This window comes from Ahaetulla prasina, chromosome 5, assembly GCF_028640845.1.
Source record: "Ahaetulla prasina isolate Xishuangbanna chromosome 5, ASM2864084v1, whole genome shotgun sequence".
Classification (NCBI taxonomy): Eukaryota; Metazoa; Chordata; class Lepidosauria; order Squamata; family Colubridae; genus Ahaetulla; species Ahaetulla prasina.
This window is the reverse complement of record NC_080543.1, coordinates 9,044,788-9,068,673: the sequence shown is the minus strand read 5'-3', so window position 1 is coordinate 9,068,673 and position 23,886 is coordinate 9,044,788. Positions and strand designations below refer to the sequence as shown.

Genomic DNA, 23,886 nt, shown 5'->3' with positions numbered 1-23,886 from the left:
AGCCTTCGTGACCCCCCAGGATCAAAGAATCCAGCAGGACCGTGATTGAAATTACGTTGCTTGAAGAGCAATTTTCTGTGCTCAACAGCCTCTTTTATCTTCTTGAGATGTGGTCTTCTCATTATTATTATTTTTTTTTTAAAAGGCTTGAAGAATGAACCTTCATCATTGCTGCTATTTCTTAGCCAGCTTGAAGGCAGAGAATAGAATAGAACAGAACAGAACAGAACAGAACAGAACAGAACAGAACAGAATAGAATAGAATAGAATAGAATAGAATAGAATTTTTATTGGCCAAGTGTGATTGGACACACAAGGAATTTGTCTTGGTGCCTATGCTCTCAGTGTACATAAAAGAAAAGATACCTTCATCAAGGTACAACATTTACAACACAAATGATGGTCATAGGGTACAATTTAACACTTACTGATAAGCATAGGGTACAAATAAGCAATCAGGAACAATCAATATCAATATAAATCATAAGGATTACCAGCAACAAAGTTACAGTCATAAGTGGAAAGAGATTGGTGATGGGAACGATGAGAAGATTAATAGTAGTGCAGATTTAGTAAATAGTTTGACAGTGTTGAAGGAATTATTTGTTTAGCAGAGTGATGGCCTTCAGGAAAAAACCGTTCTTGTGTATAGTTGTTCTGGTGTGCAGTGCTCTGTAGCGTCGTTTTGAGGGTAGGAGTTGAAACAGTTTATGTCCAGGATGTGAGGAGTCTGTAAAGATTTTCAAGGCCCTCTTTTTGATTCGTGCAGTATACAGGTCCTCAATGGAAGGCAGGTTGGTAACCATTGTTTTTTCTGTAGTTCTAATGATCCTTTGAAGTCTGTTTCTGTCTTGTTGGGTTGCAGAACCAAACCAGACAGTTTTAGAAGTGCAGATGACAGACTCAATAATTCCTCTGTAGAACCTGGATCAGCAGCTCCTTGGGCAGTTTGAGCTTACTGAGTTGGCACAGAAAGAACATTCTTTGTTGTCCTTTTTTGATGATGTTTTTGATGTTAGCTGTCCATTTTAAATCTTGCGATATGATAGAATCTAGAAATTTAAAGTTTTCTACTGTTGATACTGTGTTGTCTAGTATTGTGAGAAGTGGAAGTATGGAAGGGTTTCTCCTAAAGTCTACCACCATTTCTACGGTTTTGAGTGTGTTCAGTTCCAGATTGTTTTGGTTGCACCACAAGGCTAGTCGTTCGACCTCTCGTCTATATGCAGATTCGTCATTGTCTCGAATGAGACCAATCACTGTTGTGTCATCTGCGAACTTCAGTAGTTTAACAGATGGATCGTTGGAGATGCAGTCATTGGTATACAGAGAGAAGAGAAGTGGGGAGAGCACACAGCCTTGGGGGGCCCTTGTGCTAATTGTACAGGTATCTGATGTGTTCCTGCTTAGCTTCACCTGCTGCTTCCTGTTTGTTAGGAAGCTTGTGATCCACTTACAAGTCTGTTCCGGTACCTGTAGCTGGTTTAGCTTAGTTAGAAGAGTGTCTGGAATGATGGTATTGAATGCTGAACTAAAGTCTACAAAGAGGACCCTTGCATAGGTTTTTGGAGACTCAAGATGTTGTAGGATGCAATGCAGAGCCATATTAACAGCATCATCTGTTGATCTATTTGCTCGGTATGCAAATTGCAAGGGGTCTAACAGCAGATCCATGATGATTTTCAAACAGGAAAGACTGTAGGCCGTATTACTGAGGAGAACTAAAGTGTAGATGTAAGCAGTCAGGGGTGGGCTTCAAAATTTTTAGCAAGGGGTCCTCTGCCTGGTTGTTTGGTGGGCATAGCCTAGTTGGCCTCCTGCACCAATGAGGGGGGGGGGACATTTTTACCCTTCCCGTGCTCCAGAGCAGGGATCACCAACCTTTCAGACCACAGGGACCACTAAATTCATAATTTTAAATCCCGCGGATCACTAATATGAATCTTTTAAAAAGATAAATAGTATTTAGTACAATATAAAAAAATGCAAATAATTTTTCTGCGGACCATCAAAATTTTCTCATGGACTACCAATGGTCCATGGACCACAAGTTGGTGACCACTGCTCCAAAGCACCTGAAGGCAGGACAAGAAGCAACGGGTGGAAACTAATCAAGGAGAGAAGCAACCTAGAACTAAGGAGAAATTTCCTGACAGTGAGAACAATTTATCAGTGGAACAACTTGACTCCAGATGTTGTGGATGCTCTAACCACTGGAGGTTTTTACAAATAGATTGGACAGCTGTATAACATAACATAACAACAGAGTTGGAAGGGACCTTGGAGGCCTTCTAGTCCAACCCCCTGCCCAGGCAGGAAACCCTACACCATCTCAGTCAGATGGTTATCCAACATTTTCTTAAAAATTTCCAGTGTTGGAGCATTCACAACTTCTGTAGGCAAGTCGTTCCACTTATTAATTGTTCTAACTGTCAGGAAATTTCTCCTTAGTTCTAAGTTGCTTCTTTCTTTGATTAGTTTCCACCCATTGCTTCTTGTCCTGCCTTCAGGTGCTTTGGAGAATAGCTTGACTCCCTTTTCTTTGTGGCAGCTCCTGAGATATTGGAAGACTGCTATCAAGTCTCCCCTAGTCCTTCTTTTCATTAAACTAGACATACCCAGTTCCTGCAACCGTTCTTCATATGTTTTAGCCTCCAGTCCCTTAATCATCTTTGTTGCTCTTCTCTGCACTCTTTCTAGAGTCTCAGCATCTTTTTTACATCGTGGCGACCAAAACTGGATGCAATATTCCAAGTGTGGCCTTACCAAGGCATTATAAAGTGGCACTAACACTTCACATGATCTTGATTCTATCCCTCTGTTTATGCAGCCCAGAACTGTCTTGGCTTTTTTAGCAGCTGCTGCACACGGCTGGCTCATATCTAAATGGTTATGTATATCTGAAATGAAAGAGGGGCTCCTACTTGAAACAGGGGTTTGGACTAGAAGACCTCCAAAATCCCTTCCATGTCTGTTATTCTTTTATTCTTTGAAGCTGTTGAAGTAACAATTCTATGATAATCTTCATTTTAAAAAACTCTTCTAATTCCTTTGTTCTGACTGTTTTCCGAGCTTGTTCCATTCTGCATGACTGCCCAATACATTAGTTGGCCTCCCACAGAGTCTTTAGCCAGCCCATGACAGAGCCAGGGAGGTGCATCTGATGGAAATTCTTAAAATTACCAACTGGTGTGTTACGGACTTCCAGTAAACATTCTAGCCTAAGGAACTAGATCTATCCTTTCTTGTTGATAGGTAGGCTAACGTCAGATTATTGCAATGCACCAGGGTTGAAATGCTCCCGGTTTGGACCGGATCGGCCGATCCGGTAGCGATGGCGGCAGGTGGTTTGGAGAACCGGTAGCAAAAATCCCTGCCCTTCCCCCCCATGCCCAGCTGAGACACACGATCATCAGAGCCTTTTTTTTTTTACTTTTAAAAGCATTTTTTAACAACCTCTTCAGCCGAAGAGGTTGTTAAAAAAACGCTTTTAAAGGGTTAAAACAAGGCACTGAGGATCCCAGCTGAGGTGCCTGATCGTCAGAGGCCTTTTTTTTTTAACTTTTAAAAGCATTTTTTAAAAGGTAAAAAAGCGGAGGCCTGCTAGGCAAAAAATGGGGGGGTTCGTTAGAGAGAGAGAGAGAGAGAGAGAGAGAGAGAGAGAGAGAAAGAAAAAAAGAAAGAAAGAAAGAAAGAAAGAAAGAAAGAAAGAAAGAAAGAAAGATAGATGGAGGGAGGAAAATGGAGAGTAAGAAAGGACTACAAACCTGGCACTAGACGCAGCGTTGGAGGATAATCCATGAGTGGAAGGGACCTGGAGGTCATCTAATCCAACCCTGCTCCAGCAGGATGTTGTTAGTGAGTTTCTGTCTTTTGATCCGCCAGTCACAGAGCCATGCCCACCCAGTCACATGACCCCACGACTACCAAGCCACGCCCACCAAGCCACGCCCACAGAACCACAGTAGGAAAGAAATTTCTATTTCACCACTGCAATGCACTCTGTATCTTTGAAGACTATTTGGAACTCACAGTCTTCTGCTGATTGGCCCAAAGTCACCCAACTGTCTTTCATACCTAAGGCAGGACTAGAACTCAACATCTCCTAGTGATTGGTCCACCCAACTGTCTTTCATATCTAGGGCAGGACTAGAACTCAACATCTCCTGGTGATTGGCCCACCCAGCTGTCTTTCATGCCTAAGGCAGGACTAGAGCTCAACATCTCCTGGTGATTGGCCCACCCAGCTGTCTTTCATGGCTAAGGCGGGACTAAAACTCAGTTCAGAACAGAGGAAGCTTTTTGGATGAGAAGTGAAATGCACTCAAAAAAAGTAGCATACCACAATTCCTCGCATTTACGACTGTCACAGCATTCCGCCCAATCATGGGCACTTGGCAACCCGCATGTATTTACAATGGTTGCAGCATCCTGGAATCACGTGATCACCATTTGTAACCTTCCCGCCCTCTTTCTGACAAGCAAAATCAACAGGGGAATCCAGATTTGCTTAACGACCATACTTAACTGCAGTGATTCGCTTAACAACCATGGCCAAAAAAAAAAGTCGTAAAACTGGGCATGACTCAGACGGGATTTGAACTCACCGTCTCCTGTTTTCTAACAATCGTCTTAACACACTAGACCAAACGGGCTCCTTCCTCCTTCCTTCCTTTACCAACACAATGCACTTGAGATCAGAGCTGCATAATGTAGCTACCAGTTCACCCAGCACCGGAAATGTGAGCGTGCGCTTTGCTCGCTTCGCTCCTGCGCACGCTATCCGCGCATGTGTACGGCATCACAAAACACAGCAGTTTGCTCACACACGCCATCCGCACATGCGTGCGACATCAAAAACACAGCGATATAAGATGGGATTGTTCCCGAGCAGATGGGCCACCCGCAGATCGCCGCTACCAGTTCGTCCGAACCGGTCCGAACCGGCTGAATCCCACCTCTGCTTGAGATGTACAAGAAATATTAAAGCAGTAGATATTGTGCATCGGCTGCACCGTTAATCTCTGGTGACTTTAATGAAGATAATAATATCAATCCAATTAGACCTGTTGGCCTCTAGAATTTTTTTTTTAAGAAGTACAGAAGAAAAATAGCAATGAGCCAGTGGTATTAATAGCAGGTATAATTTCATCAAGCAGCAATGAAACCCTGAAATTATCACTTCCAAGCTGCCTATTAAGCCTTTTAACTCGTCGCATTTAATCGTTTCACACTTGTCTAATCATTTCAGTTTTGACTTCCTTTTTAATAGCCGAACGATTGGGTTTCTCGGACAATATGGCTCTTTGTTATTAGTAGGAGAAAATTGACATTTAGAGAAAAAAAATGTCCCTTTTGTTCGAGTTTGGGCCTATTGGACAACAAAGTCTAGCTAAGCTAATCATGGTCTGTCGTTAAGCAAATCGTGCGGTCGTTAAACAAATCCATCTTTCCTCATTGCCTTTGCTTGCCAGAAGCCAGACAGAAAGTTGGTAAATGATGATCACATGATGACTGGGGACGTTGCAACCATGATAAATACAATATAATCATAATATGCTGGTTACCAAGCACCCAATTCTGATCATGTGACTATGGGGATGCTGCAACTAACATATGAACAAGGACAGGCCATAAATTGCGTTTTTCAGTGCTGTTGAAACTTTGAACAGTCCAGGGGTGAAATTCAACCAGATCGGACCGGATCGGGCAAACCGGTAGAGACAATTTGAATCAGTTCACTGAATCGGTAAAAATCAACCCCTGGTTGGCTCCCGCTCAATATTCCACAGAATTCAACATTAAATGCAGCAGAGAGAATCTGAACTTTTCTCCCTCCATTCACAGCGGAGCTGCTGCAGCCTGTCCCTATAAGGTACTTCGACCCCCAGGAGGGAGGGGGCCAGGGGGACCATAAAGGGAGCAGCAGCTCCACTGTGGATGGAGGGAGAAAAGTTTGGATTCCCTCTGCCACAGCATTCGCTAGGAGCCCTTCTCGCGCTCATACACATATTGTTTTCCTAGCGGGTTCTGTGGGCGTGGCTTGGTGAGGGGGTCATGTGACTGAGTGGGCATGGGAGTGGGTGACATCAAGTTGGCCCCGCCCACTCATCAAAGGATTTCCCACCACCACCAAGCCATGCCCACAGAACCGATAGGGGAAAAATTTGTCAATGTCACCACTGGAACAGTCGCTAAATCAATGCTTGTAAATTAAGGATTTATCTCTAATGGTGAGGATTTTGACCTCCCAGTCTCAACAGGCACCCTGAAATTCCCCCCGTCGTTCCTCCAGCCCAGAAGTAACTTTGAGCTAGCTTCTGAGATTAGCCAAGATTAGCAATCCTGGATTAGAATTTCCTCTGAAGGGGCCTATTCATACTTCTGCCCCATTTCAAGCCATCCACCAATCCTGTTTTGAATCACTTGCTGAATAGAATAGAATAGAATAGAATAGAATAGAATAGAATAGAATAGAATAGAATAGAATAGAATAGAATAGAATTTTTTTATTGGCCAAGTGTGATTGGACACACAAGAAATTTGTCTTGGTGTATAGGCTCTCAATGTACATAAAAGAAAAGATACGTTCATCAAGGTACAACATTTACAACACAAATGATGGTCAACATATCAGTATAAATCATAAGGATTGCCAGCAACAAAGTTACAGTCATACAGTCATAAGTGGAAAGAGATTGGTGATGGGAACGATAAGAAGATTAATAGTAGTGCAGATTTAGTAAATAGTTTGACAGTGTTGAGGGAATTATTTGTTTAGCAGAGTGATGGCCTTCGGGAAAAAACTGTTCTTGTGTCTAGTTGTTCTGGTGTGCAGTGCTCTATAGTGTCATTCTGAGGGTAGGAGTTGAAACAATTCATGTCCAGGATGCGAGGGGTCTGTAAATATTTTCACGGCCCTCTTCTTGATTCATGCAGTATACAGGTCCTCAATGGAAGGCAGGTTGGTAGCAATTATTTTTTCTGCAGTTCTAATTATCCCCTGAAGTCTGTGTCTTTCTTGTTAGGTTGCAGAACCGAACCAGACAGTTATAGAGGTGCAAATGACAGACTCAATAATTCCTCTGTAGAACTGAATCAGCAGCTCCTTGGGCAGTTTGAGCTTACTGAGTTGGCGCAGAAAGAACATTCTCTGTTGTCCTTTTTTGATGATGTTTTTGATGTTAGCTGTCCATTTTAGATCTTGCGATATGATAGAACCTAGAAATTTAAAAGTTTCTACTGTTGATACTGTGTTGTCTAGTATTGTGAGAGGTGGAAGTATGGAAGTGTTTATTATTACTTGCGTGGGTTGGCCTCAGGGAGATTCCTTCGTTTTCTAAATTTAGTACATTCTTGAAGACACTTAATCAGCAGTACGGAATAATGGAGATGTCAAATATTAGAATGTGTAGGATTCTAATGGGAAGCTTTTACAAGGAGCGCAGAGGTTGGAATCAAATTCAGTAGAGAGGGATGTCAAACTCAAGGCCTGGGGGCCGGATCTGGCCCATGGGTTACTTAGATCTGGCCCACGGGGCCAATCTGGAAACAGCGAAGGACTGGCCTGCCATGCTTCTGCCAGTGAAATAGGCTCCTGGGCAGGAGTGAAATGCTCCCGGTTTGGACCGGATCGCCCAATCAGGTAGCAATGGCGGCGGGTGGTTCAGAGAACTAGCAGCAAAAATCCCTGGCCCCCCCTTCCCCCACATGCCCAGCTGAGCCTTGTGATCATCAGAGGTTCTTTTTTTCTTCCGCCAAAAAAATGCTTTTAAAAGTTAAAAAAAAGCCTCTGATGATCGTGCAGCTCAGCTGGGATTGTCAGAACCCTTTAAAAGCATTTTTTCTACAAGGTCTTCAGCCAAAGAGGCTGTAAAAAAAAAGCTTTTAAAGGGTTCTGGCGATCAGGCGACTCAGCTGGGATCGTCAGAACCCTTTCAAAACATTTTTTTCCTACAGCCTCTTCAGCCTAAGAGGCTGTAAAAAAAAATGTTTTTAAAAGATTCTGGCAATCAGGCAACTCAGCTGGGATCGTCAGAACCCTTTAAAAGCTTTTTTACCCTCTGGCGATCTCTGCTGAGTTGCCTGATCATCACAGGCTTTTAAAAGCATTTTTTTTACAATCTCTTCGTCCGAAGAGGTTGTAGAAAAAATGTTTTTAAAAGTAAAAAAAGAAAAAAGTTGGCCACGCCCACCCAGTCACGTTACACCCCCACACACCAAGCCACGCCCACAGAACCGGTAGTAACAAATTTTACTGCTCCTGGGCTCTGTTTTTGGCTGTCATGGCCTCTTCCAACCCTCTGCCAGTGTATTTTCTAAAACTAGCTAATAACACCACTTTTTGAGGGGGAGTAGTACCATAAAATTATATATCGATGGAAAGATAATTTAATCAAGAATGTAATGCAATAACTTTTATGAAGGATTTGCTATTAGAATAGCAGTTGCAGTATAAAGAAGAAAAGTGAAACACGTAGAAAAAAAGGAGATATACAAAAATTATCACCATGTCAGTTAATACTTCGTTGGGTAACCTTTAGCATAAATGACATCTTTACAACATCTTCCCATGGAGTGAACCAAGTCTTTGAGTTCTGCAGCTGTTATAATGGGAAACCAAGATTGAACGATGGCTTCTATTAACTGAGTTTTATTGCTGGGTCGCTTCTGACTAACGAATTTGCTGAACGATCACATTATTTTAACAGTAGAGATTTGCTTTACAACCATTGGTAGAAAGGTCATAAAAGAAGGTACGGCTTCACCAAACAACTGCATTGCTTAGCACGGCAATTTTGGGCTCCGTTGTGGTCGTAAGTTGAGGACTACCTGTATTCATTGTCCAGCTAGGCATTAAAGTGCTCCAGATTCCTTCTTAAGGAATAAACATATGGTATATTAACCACTGGACCATGGAAAGAACGACAACCTTCTGGTCTCTTGAGTTTGTCCTAGACCCCGTCGTCTGCCTCTTTGATGCGCCTCAATTGGCAGACCTTGAAAGCAATGTTCTTCCACAGTTCACTTCTTATTAGCCTTCAACGACGCCAGGAGAGGCGAAGTGGAAGAGAGTGACAAAGAGCACCCAAAGGCAAATGTCACCTACGATTTCATTGTCCATCCATGGGTTGAAGAAATTGGCATTCCTGTCACAGAGACTCATGGGCCCTGCGTAGTTCTCTGCTCCTGGGTACAAAGGCCTCAGCATCCTTCTATATATTTTTTTTCTTACTCTAACTCTTCCAACCCTTTCCTGCCTTCTTTTTCCTTTTGACTCAGATCAAGAGTAGCCCCTTTCCTTGCCCTAAAGGCTTTCTCACAATCGTGTTCAGAATCCTTGAATGTGCTCAGCATCTGTGTGCTGTGACCCAGGCTCAAGTAGATAGTAGTAGACTACTACAGTTCAAAAACAAACAGACTTTATTAGAACAGCTGAGAATTAACTCATTCTCAGCATAGTCCAAACTAACTCAAAGCAAATTCTTCAAAACACAATTCTTCAGTCTTATCACCAACCTTGGTCTAATTAGGCAAACTGCCAAAGGCTTTTCTTGGCAAAAGTTCAAAAGCAGAAGACGCCGACAAGAAATAACTGCAGCAAGACAAGGAGCAAGGCTATCAATGTTGTTTTCCAACAAAGAGCCCAAATGCCGTTGCTGGTCTTTTAAGCCTTATGGGAGGGGCCAATCATCTCTTGGTCCTACTCCTGAGTTGTCCTTTTTGCTTGAGCTGCTCTTGTCTTCTGGCAGCTCTTCTCATGCATGGATTAGGAACAGGCTCCTCCTATTCCTCTGCCTCACTACTGTCAGGTTCTGGAGGCTCTGGAGTCCACACATCACTCCCCGATGGCCCTGGCCCCACCTCAGCCTCTGACGCAGAGCCCTCATCCGGGCCTTCCCCAGCCTCCAGGACTGGCCCATGTTCTTCCTCAGCCTCATCGCTGTCTGACTCCGTTGCCAGTTCCACAGGCTGCTGGCGGACCACAACACTATACTTGCACAAGTGCATTTATGTCCTCCATGACAGACATGGTGTTCAGCCGGTTCATACCAGTTCGGCCGAACCAGTAGTGGAGATCGTGTGTGGGCCCGCCCCACATCTATGCCGTCCGATTTAGGCATGGTTTTGAGGCTGGTTGCATGTGCAGAAATCACACACACAAGCAAAGCACATGCGCGGAAGGCCGGGCGCATGCAAGAAGGTGCGCGTTTACGACAAACCAGTACCAACAAAATGTGAAACCCACCACTGCTCCATAATACCTTTCAAACATGATCTAGTCAGAAGAATTCAGAATCAGAATAGAGCTGGAAGGGACCTTGGAGGTCTTCTAGTCCAGCCTCCAGCGTGGAACATTTAAATCATAGAGGAACCGTTGCTCTATGTTGCAACAGAAGCGATGCACAAAAATATTAGCAACAGCTTTCAGAGAATTATGCAGCAACTGTCTAAATGAAGACCAACTTCAGAAGGATGGAAGGCTGAGTCAACCCTGAGTCAGTCAGGATCGAACTGCTGGCAGTCGGCAGTGTTAGCCTGCAATGCTGCATTCTGATCCCTGTGCCACCAGGGCTCTTCTTAGGGAATGTCCGGCACTCTAAAAAATTAAGCCATCAATAGACACATAAACATAAACAATGCCTACACGCCGTGCAAAAGAGACACAATCAATGAGCCAAAAAGGGATCCAAAAAAATATCTGCAATAAAAAAAAAAATCCAAGCGCAAAGAGCACCCTCTCAGAAATGCACATCACCGAGCAGGAATATTGTCTTATCAAGATGACAAATTGAAGAGAGCTGGAATTCTCTGCTGGATTTAAAATAGGTGGGGAAGAATTCTCCAACGATTTATGATCTCTAAGAGGGAAGGATACGAACCGTGAGGGGATTCAAATAATTTAACAACCGGTTCTCTGCCCTAATGACCGGCCGGGTGGGCGTGGCCATGGTGGGCGTGGCCAGGGGGTGTGACAGATAGCACTCGGTCTCCTGCACTCCCCCTGGGAGCAAAAACTGTTTTGGGCCTAGTAGGCCTCCCTGAAGCCTCCTGGGAGCAAAAACAGACCATGTGGGGGGGAGGGGTGCGCACCGAACTGGCTGAATCCCACCACTGGGTACGAAACTGTGACTCACAGTTTCAAACAAGCACGGTCAAGAAATCTATGGGTTTTTTTCCTTTTGCATGGGGAGATCGGAAGGGATTCGTGCAAAGCCTTTAATCTCCCTCTCTAAACGGGGCTTTATAGGAGCCCTGGTGGTCAGTGGTTAGAATAGCAATAGCGCTTATATACCGCTTCACAGTGCTTTTACAGCCCTCTCTAAGCGGTTTACGGAGTCAGCCTCTTGCCCCCAGCAATCTGGGTCCTCATTTTTACCGACCTCGGAAGGATGGAAGGCTGAGTCAACCTTGAGCCTGTCAGGATTGAACTGCTGGCAGTGGGCAGAGTTAGCTTGCAATACTGCTTTCTAACCACTGTGTCACCAGGGCTCTTGATGATAGGTAAGTAGGTAGGTAGGTAGGTAGGTAGGTAGGTAGGTAGGTAGATAGATAGATAGATAGATAGATAGATAGATAGATAGATAGATAGATAGAGTGGTGGGATTCAAATAATTTAACAACCGGTTCTCTGCCCTCATGATTTCTTCCAACAACCAGTTCACCAAACTGCTCAGAAAGTTAACAACCAATTCTCCCGAAGTGGTGCGAACTGGCTGAATCCCACCACTGGATAGAGTGGTAGACAGCAATAGCACTTAGACTTATATACCGTTTCACAGTGCTTCACAACCCTCTCTAAGCGGTTTATAGAGTCAGCTTATTGCCCCCAAAAACCTAGGTCCTCATTTTTACCGACCTCGGAAGGATGGAAGGCTGAGTCAACCTTCAGCCTGGTGAAACTGCCAAATTGCAGGCAGCCGGCAGTCAACAGACTAAGTCTGTCTGTTATTAACACAGCTGCTTGCAATTAGTGCAAGTTCAAGTCCCACCAGGCCCAAGGTTGACTCAGCCTTCCATCCTTTATAAGGTAGGTAAAATGAGGACCCAGATTGTTGGGGGCAATAAATTGACTTTGTATATAATATACAAATGGATGAAGACTATTGCTTAACACAGTGTAAGCCGCCCTGAGTCTTCGGAGAAGGGCGGGATATAAATTCAAATAAAAAAAAAAAAACAGAAGTAGCCTGAAGTGCTACACTCTTAACCACTGCGCCACCTTGGCTCTTGAGAATGGAGTACTGCAGGCTAATTCTGCCAGCAGTTCGATCCTGATGGAGCTCAAGGTTGACTCAGCCTTCCATCCTTCCAAGGTGAGTAAAATGAGGAGCCAGATTGTTGCGAGCAAGAGGCTGACTCTGTAAACCGCTTAGAGAGGGCTGTATAAAACTGTGCTATTGCTATTGCTCTAGGGCTGGGGTGTCCATAGTTGACCCCTTGAAGAGTGATGGGCTTCAACTCCCAGAATTGCCCAGCCAGCATGAGCTATAAATCTGAGCAAGTTGCTGGCTGGGGAATTCTGGGAGTTGAAGTCCACCACTCTTCAAGGGGCCAGGTTTGGACATCCCTGCTCTAGGGGAAACTGGTCCTTTGTGTGGGCTTGTGTGGCATGTAGGTTCTAGCGTGTGACACTTGAGTGGCCGAGGTGTATATTTGTTGATCCGAAGATGGGGGTTGATCAAATCAAGCGATGCGTATTTGGGTCTCTTCGTTTGAATTGTGAGCGTTACAATTACGTTTACATTGTGTAAATTCAGTTTTGTGTGTTTGGCTTGTGTGTGTTTGCAATTTGAAATAAGTGTTTGATTCACTCTTAGTTTGCTGTGGGTTTAAAAGGACTTTGGAGACCGTTAATCCATAACTCTGTTGGAGACTTGGGTTAGTTATTGTGTGATTCCCTGGCACACAACATTTCTAATACAGTTATATAAATTTTATAAATTCTTCCCGCTGCATGCAGCCACAATATGCCGCAAATGACTTGATGCATCTTTCAAATGTACGAAAGGGCTCTAGGCTCATGCGTTAGCTGCTTCCATACAGAGTGAGCGCAGCATCACAAAATGCTGGTCAGCCAACGTTTGCAGCAGCTGACTCATCTAACTAAGTGGAAGATTCATAAATAATAGAGGAAAAGAGATTTAAGTGCCAATACCCATTATCCCTGAAGACAGTGGCGGTGAGCCTATGGCATGCGTGCCAGAGGTTTCACTCACAGCGCTCTCTATGGGCATGCCCCAGCCCAGCTCCATCGCATTTCTCCCGCAGGGGGGGAGAGAGAGAGGGAGGGAGGGAGAGAGAGAGAGAGGGAAGGAGAGAGAGAGGGAGGAAGGGGAGAGAGAGAGGAAGGAGAGAGAGGAGGGAGGAGGGAGAGAGAGTGGGAAGGAAAGAGAGAGGAGGGTGGGTGAGGGAGGGAGGGAGGGAAGAGAGAGAGAGGAAGGAGAGAGAAAGCGAGAGAGAGAGGAGGAGAGAGAGGAAGGAGAGAGAGGAAGGAAAGAGAGAGGGAGGGAGGAGAGAGAGAGGAAGGAGAGAGGAAGGAAAGAGAGAGGAAGGAGAGAGAGGGAGGAGAGAGAGGAAGGAGAGAGGAAGGAAAGAGAGAGAGAGGAGGGAGGAGAGGAGGAGGGAGGGAAGAGAGAAAGGGAAGGAAAGAGAGAGAGTGGGAGAGGGAGGGAGGAGGGAAGAGAGAGGGAAGATAAGAGAGAGGAGGCGGGTAAGGAAGGAAGGGAAGAGAGAGGAAGGAAGAGAGGAGAAAAGAGAGAGGAGGGAGGAGAGGAAGGAGAGAGAGAGAGAAAGTGAGAGAGAGGGGGGGAAAAGAGAGAGGAGGGAGGGAGGGAAGAGAGAGGAAGGAAAGAGAGGAGAGAGAAAGAGAGAGGAGAGAGAGAGGGATAGAGAGAGAGGGGGAAAGAGGGAGGGAGGAAAAGAGAGGGAGAGAAAGAGAGGGAGGGAGGGAAAGAGAGAAACAGAGGGGAAAAGGGAGAGAGGGAAAGAGAAACGGTATCACAAAAGTTTTTTCCTTTTTATTGTTGCTATACGTAATATTTCAAAAACGGGGGGGGGGGAAATGAAGAGGGTATAAAAGTGCATTTATCACTTTTTTCTTGGAACATTTAACTGAACTCTGCTTTGTTTATCATTATGGTAGTAAAACCTCATCATTCAGGCTACATTAAATTGCCGTGTTGTCCCTTTGTGATAAATAAGTGGGTTTTGGGTTGCAGTTTGGGCCCTCGGTCTCTAAAAGGTTGCCCGAGCATCCTTTGAAGATAGCGACAGATTGACATGAAGTTCTTCTTGAAAATATTTATAGCTGAGGGTTGAACTGTAGGGTCCAAGTCTGTGAGCTTGGTTGTTTTCTTGCAGACGTTTCAGGACCCAGCCAGGTAACATCATCACTGCTAGGCCTGATGATGTTATCTAGGTGGGTCACGAAACGTCTGCAAGACAACAACGAAGCTCACACACCGTGAAGGACGCCTCAGAGGTGCTTCAAACTACATCCAAACGTAACCAGAGGTTGACCACCATATTCTGTGCCAGATGCAGCTTTTGAATTTTGATGAGAGCAATTCCATATATCAAACACATCAATCTTTCCTAACCTGGTGCAATCGAGATGCATTGAACTCCTGTATCCTTAATCCGCTGCCTACCTATGGTAGATCATCCTTATTTATTTTTTTTTACTTCTGATAATTAAGCCACAGTGGCGCAGCGGTTAGAGTTCAGTACTGCAGGCTACTTCTGCTGACTGCCAGCTGCTTGCAATTTGGCAGTTCGAATCTCACCAGGCTCAAGGTTGACTCAGCCTTCCGTCCTTCCGAGGTCGGTAAAAATGAGGACCCAGATTGTTGGGGGCAAGAGGCTGACTCTATAAACCGCTTAGAGAGGGCTGTAAAGCACTGTGAAGCGGTATATAAGTCTAAGTGCTATTGCTATTGCTAGGTACCTTCTGAATGGATCAATTCATATATTCCAGATTGTATCAGCAATCTTACATATAGAGATTTCCATGATCTAAACATTCTAGAACAGAGGTCTCCAACCTTGGCGACTTTAAGACTTGTGGACTTCAACTCCCAGAGTTCCTCAGCCAGCTTGGCTGGCTGAGGAACTCTGGGAGTTGAAGTCCACAAGTCTTAAAGTCGCCAAGGTTGGAGACCCTTGTTCTAGAAGATATACCTCGTTTTTTCAACATTGGATGTGCTGTCCTAAGATCCAGGTAGTCCTCAACTTACCACGGTTCATTTAGTGACTGTTTTTTTCAAAGTCACAACTTTGAAAAAAAAGTGACCTTATGACCATTTTTCACACTTACGACTGTTGCAGCCTCCCATTATTATGTGATCAAAACCTGACTCATATTTACACCTGGCACCTGACTCATATTTATGACGGTTGCGGTGTCCCGGGGGGTGGGTGGGGTGAGGGTAACGTGCTTCCCTTTTGCGACCTGCTGATGAGCAAACTCCATGGGGAAGCCAGGTTCACTCGACGAACGTGTTACTAACTTAACAACATAAGTGATTCACTTAACCACGGTGGCAAAGAAGGACTGCAAAATGGGACAAACATTCACCAAGGTTTCGCTCAGCAAACGGAAATGCGGGGCTCAATTGTGGCCCTAAGTCGAGGACTGCCTGGATAGACAGCCACACAAACAAACTCGCTGTCTTGCTTGCTATGTGACGCTTTGATGCTAAAGAAGGAGAAGAGTGGAAACTACAACAAATATAGAATAGAATAGAATAGAATTTTTTATAGAATTTTTTATTGGCCAAGTGTGATTGGACACACAAGGAATTTGTCTTGGTGCATATGCTCTCAGTGTACATAAAAGAAAAGATACGTTCATCAAGGTACAACATTTACAACACAATTGATGATCAATATATCAATATAAATCATAAGGATTGCCAATATCAACATAAAATGACAATTGGGTTACTAGTTCGATATTGACAGTTCTGCTTGTACGGCAATCACGAAGCTTCGGAGTGACTAGACAGAAAAGATATTTAATCTGCCAATGTTAGATCTGCTTTCTTTGAAAATTTGGGAATCTGCCATCAATGAGTTGTGGTTTAAATATCATTGTCCTAATGAGAGTTCTGTTATCGGATGACATTGTTTAATTCTGGGGGAAAGTATCACAATTGAAAGAGAGAAAGAGAGATAGAGACAGAGATGCATGCTTTAATGTCTCTAGATTTCGATAGGCCATTCTGTCAATATTACCATCCTGCCAATCAGGTTACATTTGGAAACCTTTTATAATTTTTGACATCTGCCTTTATTTTTCGTTTGCATGAATTGTGGTAGGCATGATCGTGTACTTTTCAGCATGATGGTTCCGTTGTGTTGAATCCAAGTGTTTACAGTCGTAATGGGGGTGTTTGTAGGTTTTTTTTATGTCTGTAATTTTTCTCCCTTTGTTTTTGTTTGTTTGTTTGTTCGCTTGCTTCTGTTACTAAATTTTAAATATCCTTGGAGAGTAAAAGTGGCATGAAACTTTGGTGACCAAAATAAGCATATGCACCCATGTTTTTGGGAAGCAGGAATGGATGCTGCAGGTTTTTTAAGCAGCCTGTAAATCTATTAGGATCGTGAAACGATGAAAAAAAAACAATATTTAATAGATCTGAACAAAGAGAGGAAAGCAGATGGACGTGTTATGATGCATCTGTGTTATTTCTGCAGGAACTCCTTGCAAGATTCAAGGTAGCTCATAGAATTTTTTTTTTTAAAGTAGAATAATTAAATACAGGTATGCGAATATCAAAGCACACACATATAAAGCACGAGTATATATACCGTAGCAAACAGTAAAATACAGCAGTAAGAAAGGAAAAGGCTGCAGCTTTCAGATGTAGCTGAATAAGAATTCATAGCTAATGGTCCTAGATGATAAGAGTTTGTCCGTATTTGAAGGACAACCCATCTCCTCATCTACTTCTGGTTGAGACAGGACTTCTTCAGGGCTTTTAAAATGCATCTTTGTAGCTGCATTAATATGCCCAATAACACACATGGACCGATGCTTTTGCGTAAACATTCTGAGCTCAAGTTGCATTGGTTTATATATATCGGTTTATATATATATTATATATATCGGTTTATATATATATAAAAAGGAAGAAACAGCTGCAATCACACATTGCTCCCAGAAGCACGAAGCTGAAGCCTGAAGATTATGAATGAGACTTTGTCGAAACGTCGCCAAGACACTTCCAATTTTACGCGGGAGAAAACCCGAATAACCAAAGACCTACATACAAACACCCGCGAAAACCTCAGAAAACAAATATATATATATACCGTATGTTTGTTTGTTTATTTATTTTGGGTCCCCCATAAAGGGACGCAGTTGCTCAGGGGCTAAGACGCTGAGCTTTGTTGATCAGAAGATCCGCAGTTCAGCGGTTCAAATCCCTAGCGCTGCCTAAGGGGGTGAGCTCCCATTACTTCTCCCAGCTTCTGCCAACCTAGCAGTTCGAAAGCACATTAAAAAATGCAAGTAGAAAAAATAGGGACCACCTTTGGTGGGAAGGTAACAGCGTTCCGTGCGCCTTTGGTGTTGAGTCATGCCAACCACATGACTACGGAGACGTCTTCAGACAGCGCTGGCTCCTCGGCTTTGAAACAGAGATGAGCACCGCCCCCTAGAGTCAGGAACGACTAGCGCAGATGTGCGAAGGAACCTTTACCTTTACCTTATACCTCAATATGTAATAAACCTTAGGATCAACTTCCAGATAGGATTGGAGCCACTACCAATTAAACCAAGGAGGGCTTCCTTAGGGTTCTTCTGCTGTTTTGAACTCCCATCCTCACTGCCTTTGCAATCAGCCATGCTGAGTGAAACTGAAAATTTAAATATCTGTTGAGCCTCAGATTTCCTACTTCCAGTTTTAGGAAACGTTGCAGGTAGTCCTCGACTTACGACCACAAGGGGCCCCACAAATTTCTGTTGATAAGCAAGATAGTTGTTAAGAGAGTTTTGTACCCTTTTACGACCTTTACTGCCACGGTTGTTGAGTGGACGTTAGTTACAACCGTACAACCATGCCCAACTAAGTTACAACCTTAGTTGTGAAGCGAGTAACATAAGGGTTCAGTGAATTCGGCTTTGACTTTTGCTTGTCAAAATGTCGCAAGAGGGGATCGCATGACCCCCGGATAGACACTGCGACCGTCATAAATATGAAACCAGTTGCCAAGCATCCGAACATTGATACCGTAAGCATGGGGATGCTGCAATGGTCGTAAGTGTGGGAAACGGTCGTAAGTCACTTTTTTCAGCGCCGTCGTAACTTCGAACAATCACTAAACAAACGGTTGTAAGTCAAGGACTACCTGTTCACTTCTAATATACAAAGATCTTGTCCCAAAGGTGCTTATTTTTTCAAGAGGCAACTGGACTTTCTGGTTTTTCTTTGAAGACGTTTCGCTTCTCATCCAAGAAGCTTCTTCGACTCTGACTGGATGGTGGGGAATGGAAGGATTTATATTCCTTGCAGAAAAGCTGGTCATTTGCGTCCTTTTAGAGAGTCGCTGAGGCCTCTTGGAGGTTTGTCTGCACCCTCAGGGTTTGCAACACAGTCCTTTCAGCAGTTCCAAGAAGGCTCCGCACTCATTTACACCACTCAGGTGGCCCTGAGGACAAAGACAAACCTCCAAGTGGCCTCAACGCCTCTCTACAAGAATGCAAATGACCAGCTGTCTGCAAGGAGTATAAATCCTTCCATTCCCCACCATCCAGTCAGAGCTGAAGAAGCTTCTTGGATGAGAAGCGAAATGTCTTCAAAAAAAACAACCACCAGGAAGTCCAGTGGCCTCTTGGAAAAAAAGCACCTTTGGGACAGCCATAACCTGGATGACTGAGAGTCTCCACAGACAGACAGGGATCTTTAAAAAAATCTTTAAAGTCCTCAAGCGACGTTGACTCTTTCCCTCCTTTGTTTTCTTCTCAACGCTTCGTTCTTGAAGCCGGCGAAAGAAATTGGACAGCGTCGCCACAGTTGTTTCCCACTTTTACCAGCCTAGTTGTTTTGTCAGCATGAGTGTGACAACAATTAGACGTCCTTGTTGTTTTTTTTTCGGCCATGCCTCTTTTCCTTCAACAGTCATTCAATGACAAGCGTAAAAAGAACTTCATCTTTTCGCGAAAATTCCCATTCTACAAGAGCAAGGAGATGTGCGAGCAGGACACCAGTGACCCGGAACGTAAGTAAAATGTTTTAGAGACAAAACGTTCACAGCGAAACACGTGGGTGACTTTGCACGGCACCTCATACACCTAGGCAAGCCTAAGTCAGGTTCAGGACAGGTGAGGCCTTACTACTATGATCAATGTATATAACAGTCTGGATTCCCTGTGGGGTTTACGGGAGGAGAAGGGAAGCCAAATTTTCTATCTCTACCGCTTGAAAAAAGTCAAAACATTGGTTGGCCGCCGTTCCTTCACTTGGTCCATCTCGAAATTTTGATTAAGGAGAAAGCCACGTCTTTGTAAAAAAATTGTTTTGGGGACTGGGGTTTCATAACCGTCTCCATCTTAGCTAGTGATGTCGGTAGTGCTCGACTGACCACTATCCGTTTAGTGGCTATTCAAGGCTACAACGGCACTGAAATAGGCCCTTGGCAATGGTGAAATGCTACCGGTTCGCACCGGTTCGGGAGAACTGGTAGCAATAAAAACTACTGGTTCGGGTGAATCGGTAGTTAAAAAAAAACAAACCTACCGGTTCCTCCGAACTGGTATTTCCGACGATCAGCTGTGCCGCACAATTTAAAATCGCTAGAAAGCAGGAAATCCTGCTTTCTAGTGAATCTAAATCATGCGGCACAACTGTTTCCCTCCCCTTACTGTTCTACTTACTTTCCCAAGCCTCCTTTTTTTTGCGCAAAGTGCACATTTGGTGCGTAATGCGCATGCGCGGGCAGCAAACCAGGCAAGATTTCACCACTGGTCCTTGGTATTCTCTGACTTTGGTTGTTTTCACTAGAACTGATGATGTTACCTAGTTTGGGTCATGAAACGTCTGCAAGAAGACAACCAAGCTCAGAGAGCACCAAGGACCCCCTCATGTCAACCCTGAGCTACACATATTCTCCTCTATTGGTACAGAAAAAGGTGATCTGCATAGTGGCCTAGAGGTGGAGCTCTCGCCTCACAATCAGGAGGCTGTTAGTTCGACAGATATTTCTCCTCTCTGGGAGCAAAGAGAAAATATCTGCTGTGAACTCCATGTAGGCATCAGGGAGGGCATCTGGCCAGTAAGCGCTCGGCTTCATTCAGTTGCCCCGACTCCACCCCGAATTTAAGGATCGCAGAGTCATTAAAAGGGGGAAAAATGGTGCTGAAAAAAATGAGTTATGACCTATCCTCACAGTTATGACTATTGTAGCATCGCCATGCATAGCGGAATGTATTTTTAACAGTTGCAGCATCCTGGGATTACATGATCACCATTTGCAATCCTCCCAGCCATCTCCCAACAAGAAAGATCCATGGGGTCTTCACTTTTAACAACTACATGAATCTTAACAACTGTGTGAGTCACAATTGCAGCTATTCGCTTCAAGGCCATGGCCCCAAAAAAAAAAAGGTTGTAAAATTGGGTATGATTCACTTAAGGACCACTTTGCTCAGCAACGGAAATTCTGGTCTCAATTACAGTCATATGTTGAGGACTAGCTGTACTCCTTGGCGAATTGCGCCTGCGAGTTCCCACTCAAACATTTATAGCTTCGACTCGTTAGCTTGACAGTTCAGTTCATTGAACTGGAAGGCTCTTGATAATGAGATGGTCTGGACTGGTTCCAAGCTATTTAGGAAAAAAAAAGGGGGTGTGTGGAAGTGTCTTATCTGTGAAAATCAGATATCTGATCGAAGTTTTCCCACTTTGTCGCTTCACGGAATGCAGCCAAAGAGGAAAATCAAGATGCGAGCAATTTCTAAGCCATACAGTACAAAAGAGAGAGATAATGAGTCTCCACTGGATTTAATACCTATTATTGGGCATTTAGGGAAAGTGGTGCAATGGCCTAGAGGTGGAGCTCTCGCCTCACAATTAGGAGGCTGTGAGTTCGATCCTAGGTAGAGGCAACATATTTCTCTCCCTGGGCAGAATGAGAATGTATCTGCTGAACAAAACTCCGCATTGGCAACAGGAAGGGCATCCGGCCAATAAGCACTCCTCTCCAGTCAGTTGCCCAGATTCCACCCCTCAAGGGATTATGGGGTCGTTAAAAGATGATGATGATTATGGTGATTGGGCATTTAGGGGCATCTAGGTAGCGCGATGGCTCCATAGTTAAAGACGTGAGCTTGCCAACTGGAAAGATGACAGCACAGATTCGAGAACCAGGCATTGTGTGATGGGGTGAGTTCTCGTTCCTAGCTCCAGCTCCTTGCCCTTTTTTTTCAGTGCCGTAGTAACTACCGTCACTAAAAAAAATGGTTGTAAGTCAAGGAACGACCTGCAATTCCACACACACACACACACTAAAAAGAGTCTTTTGCTTTCTCACTTTAACCGCATCCCTTTGGCTTCCACAAAAAATCTTTGAATTGGGAAATTCTTAGCCTTATTTTGCTCAAAACGTGGGAATCCAGATTGGATTATCTACATGGTCTGTCATGGTAGTACCCATTTCAACTGCACTGACCTGTTCCTTCCTTTTCTGCGGGTGTTTTTTCCTTTCATTGCTCTCTCCGGGGACTGCCGTGCAGGACTTCCCCGGATTAGGGGACGACGGTTATGGGACAAAGACTCTGAGTAAGTTCCCAGGAATGGTCACTTATAACCCTTTCTTTGGAAATAACTTTGTTTTTCATTTCATTTAATTTCCTTTTTTTTCCTCCCTCTTATTTTTAAAGTTTGGCTTTTTTTTTTCCCTCCCTAAAGAACTTTTTCCTCCTCCTTCTAAGCATGCACAAGATTAGATTTTACTTTTGGTCCCCAGCTTTGAATGCACTGGGGGTGGGGGACAGAAGAAGTTTTTTTCATCGTGTTTTATGTTCTGCATGACAACATTAATAGCCTATAACCTGTGCAATGGGTATGTCGATCTCTGCTGATAACATCATTGTTTCCAGTATAATGCATATTGATTCTTTTGTGACCATGGATTTGTTTAAAAAGAAGTTCAGTGCTTTTTTTTTTTTAGAACAAGCTTAGGATTCTTGAAAAGTTGAAAAACAGATCCCCGGTCAAAAAATAGTTGATGATGAAGAAGCTTGCCAAAAGGTGACTTATCCAAGATGGACAATAGGGAGTAAGGTTGATGATGAAGAAGCTGTCCGAAAGATGATTGATCAAGGGTGGACAGTAAAGTATAAGTTGATATTGAAGAAGCTGCTCAAAGGATGACTTATCCAACACGGAAAATAACAAGTAAGGTTGATGTTGAAGAAGCTGCCCAAAGATGATTGATAAAGGATGGACAGTAAGGTATAAGATTGATATTGAAGAAGATGCCCAAAAGATGACTTATCTAAGATGGACAGTAAGGAGTAAGGTTCATGATGAAGAAGCTGCCCAAAAGATGACTTATCCAAGATGGACAATAGGGAGTAAGGTTGATGTTAAAGAAGCTGCCCAAAAGGTGATTTATCCAACGTGGCAATAACGAGTAAAGTTGATGTTGAAGAAGCTACCTGAAAGATGACTTACCTAAGATGGACAGTAGGAAGTAAGGTTGATGATGAAGAAGCTGCCCAAAAGATGACTTATCTAAGATGGACAGTAGGGATTAATTTGATGTTGAAGAAGCTGCCCCAAAGATGATTGATCAAAGATGGACAGTAAGGTATAAGGTTGATATTGAAGAAGCTGCTCAAAAGATAACTTATCCAAGATGGACAATAGGGAGTAAGGTTGATGTTGAAGAAGCTGCCCAAAAAGTGATTTATCCAACGTGGCAATAACGAGTAAAGTTGATGTTGAAGAAGCTACCCGAAAGATGACTTATCTAAGATGGACAGTAGGAAGTAAGGTTGATGATAAAGAAGCTGCCCAAAAGATGACTTATCTAAGATGGACAGTAGGGATTAATTTGATGTTGAAGAAGCTGCCCCAAAGATGATTGATCAAAGATGGACAGTAAGGTATAAGGTTGATATTGAAGAAGCTGCCCAAAAGATGACTTATCTAAGATGGACGGTAGGGATTAAGGTTCATGATGAAGAAGTTGCCCAAGAGGTGAGTTATCCAACATGGACAATAGGGAGTAAAGTTAATGATGAAGAAGCTGTCCAAAAGATGACTTATCTAAGATGGACAGTAAGGACTAAGGTTCATGGTGAAGAAGATGTCCAAAAGATGACATGTTGAAGATAGATAATAGGAGAAAAGTGGAATATCAATACTTTAATTCAGTAATAAAGAGGTAATAAATAGAGGTATTAGATATTCCCTTTTCTCTATCATTTTTCTTCCTTCGTAAGAAAAACATGCGTAATAGATGAGACAGTATATAATCAATATCATAGTGCTAATTTTCAGTGTTGGTATCATTTCCTGTCTTTCCTTGATATACACAGACTAAAACGATGTCAGAATATTTATACTTAGAATACTTCTTCTAGGACTTCTTCTCATTTCATGCTTAGATGATCCATTTCCAGCCTTGGCCATTATGCATTCTGAAGAATCCAGCAATTTGGGGGCAAAAGACAAGACTTTGGGCAAAATAAAAAAAACCCTCCCACAATGCAGCAAATCACTCTTTTTGAAGACTTCCTAGCTCAATTCTGGCCATCAGAAATGGCATCAAGGTGGCGCTTCAGGTTAAGTTCCTCAGGTTTTGTTTCAGATTAAAGAGTTGGAGGTGGTTAATGTTCTCCCTTCTCAACTTTCATCTTCGTTCTTCTTTCCA

General features: G+C 43.5%; 1 protein-coding gene across 2 annotated transcripts in view; it reads left to right on the top strand.

Annotated features, from left to right (window-relative positions):
• Positions 1 to 23,886, top strand: part of DLG2 (discs large MAGUK scaffold protein 2) — a 1,438,267-nt gene that overhangs the window by 1,374,062 nt on the left and 40,319 nt on the right. For both annotated transcript variants that reach the window (XM_058186296.1, XM_058186297.1), the window contains one exon: positions 19,128 to 19,227. In XM_058186296.1, coding sequence (XP_058042279.1) covers positions 19,128 to 19,227 — 100 coding nt within the window. The remainder of the gene's footprint in view (positions 1 to 19,127; positions 19,228 to 23,886) is intronic.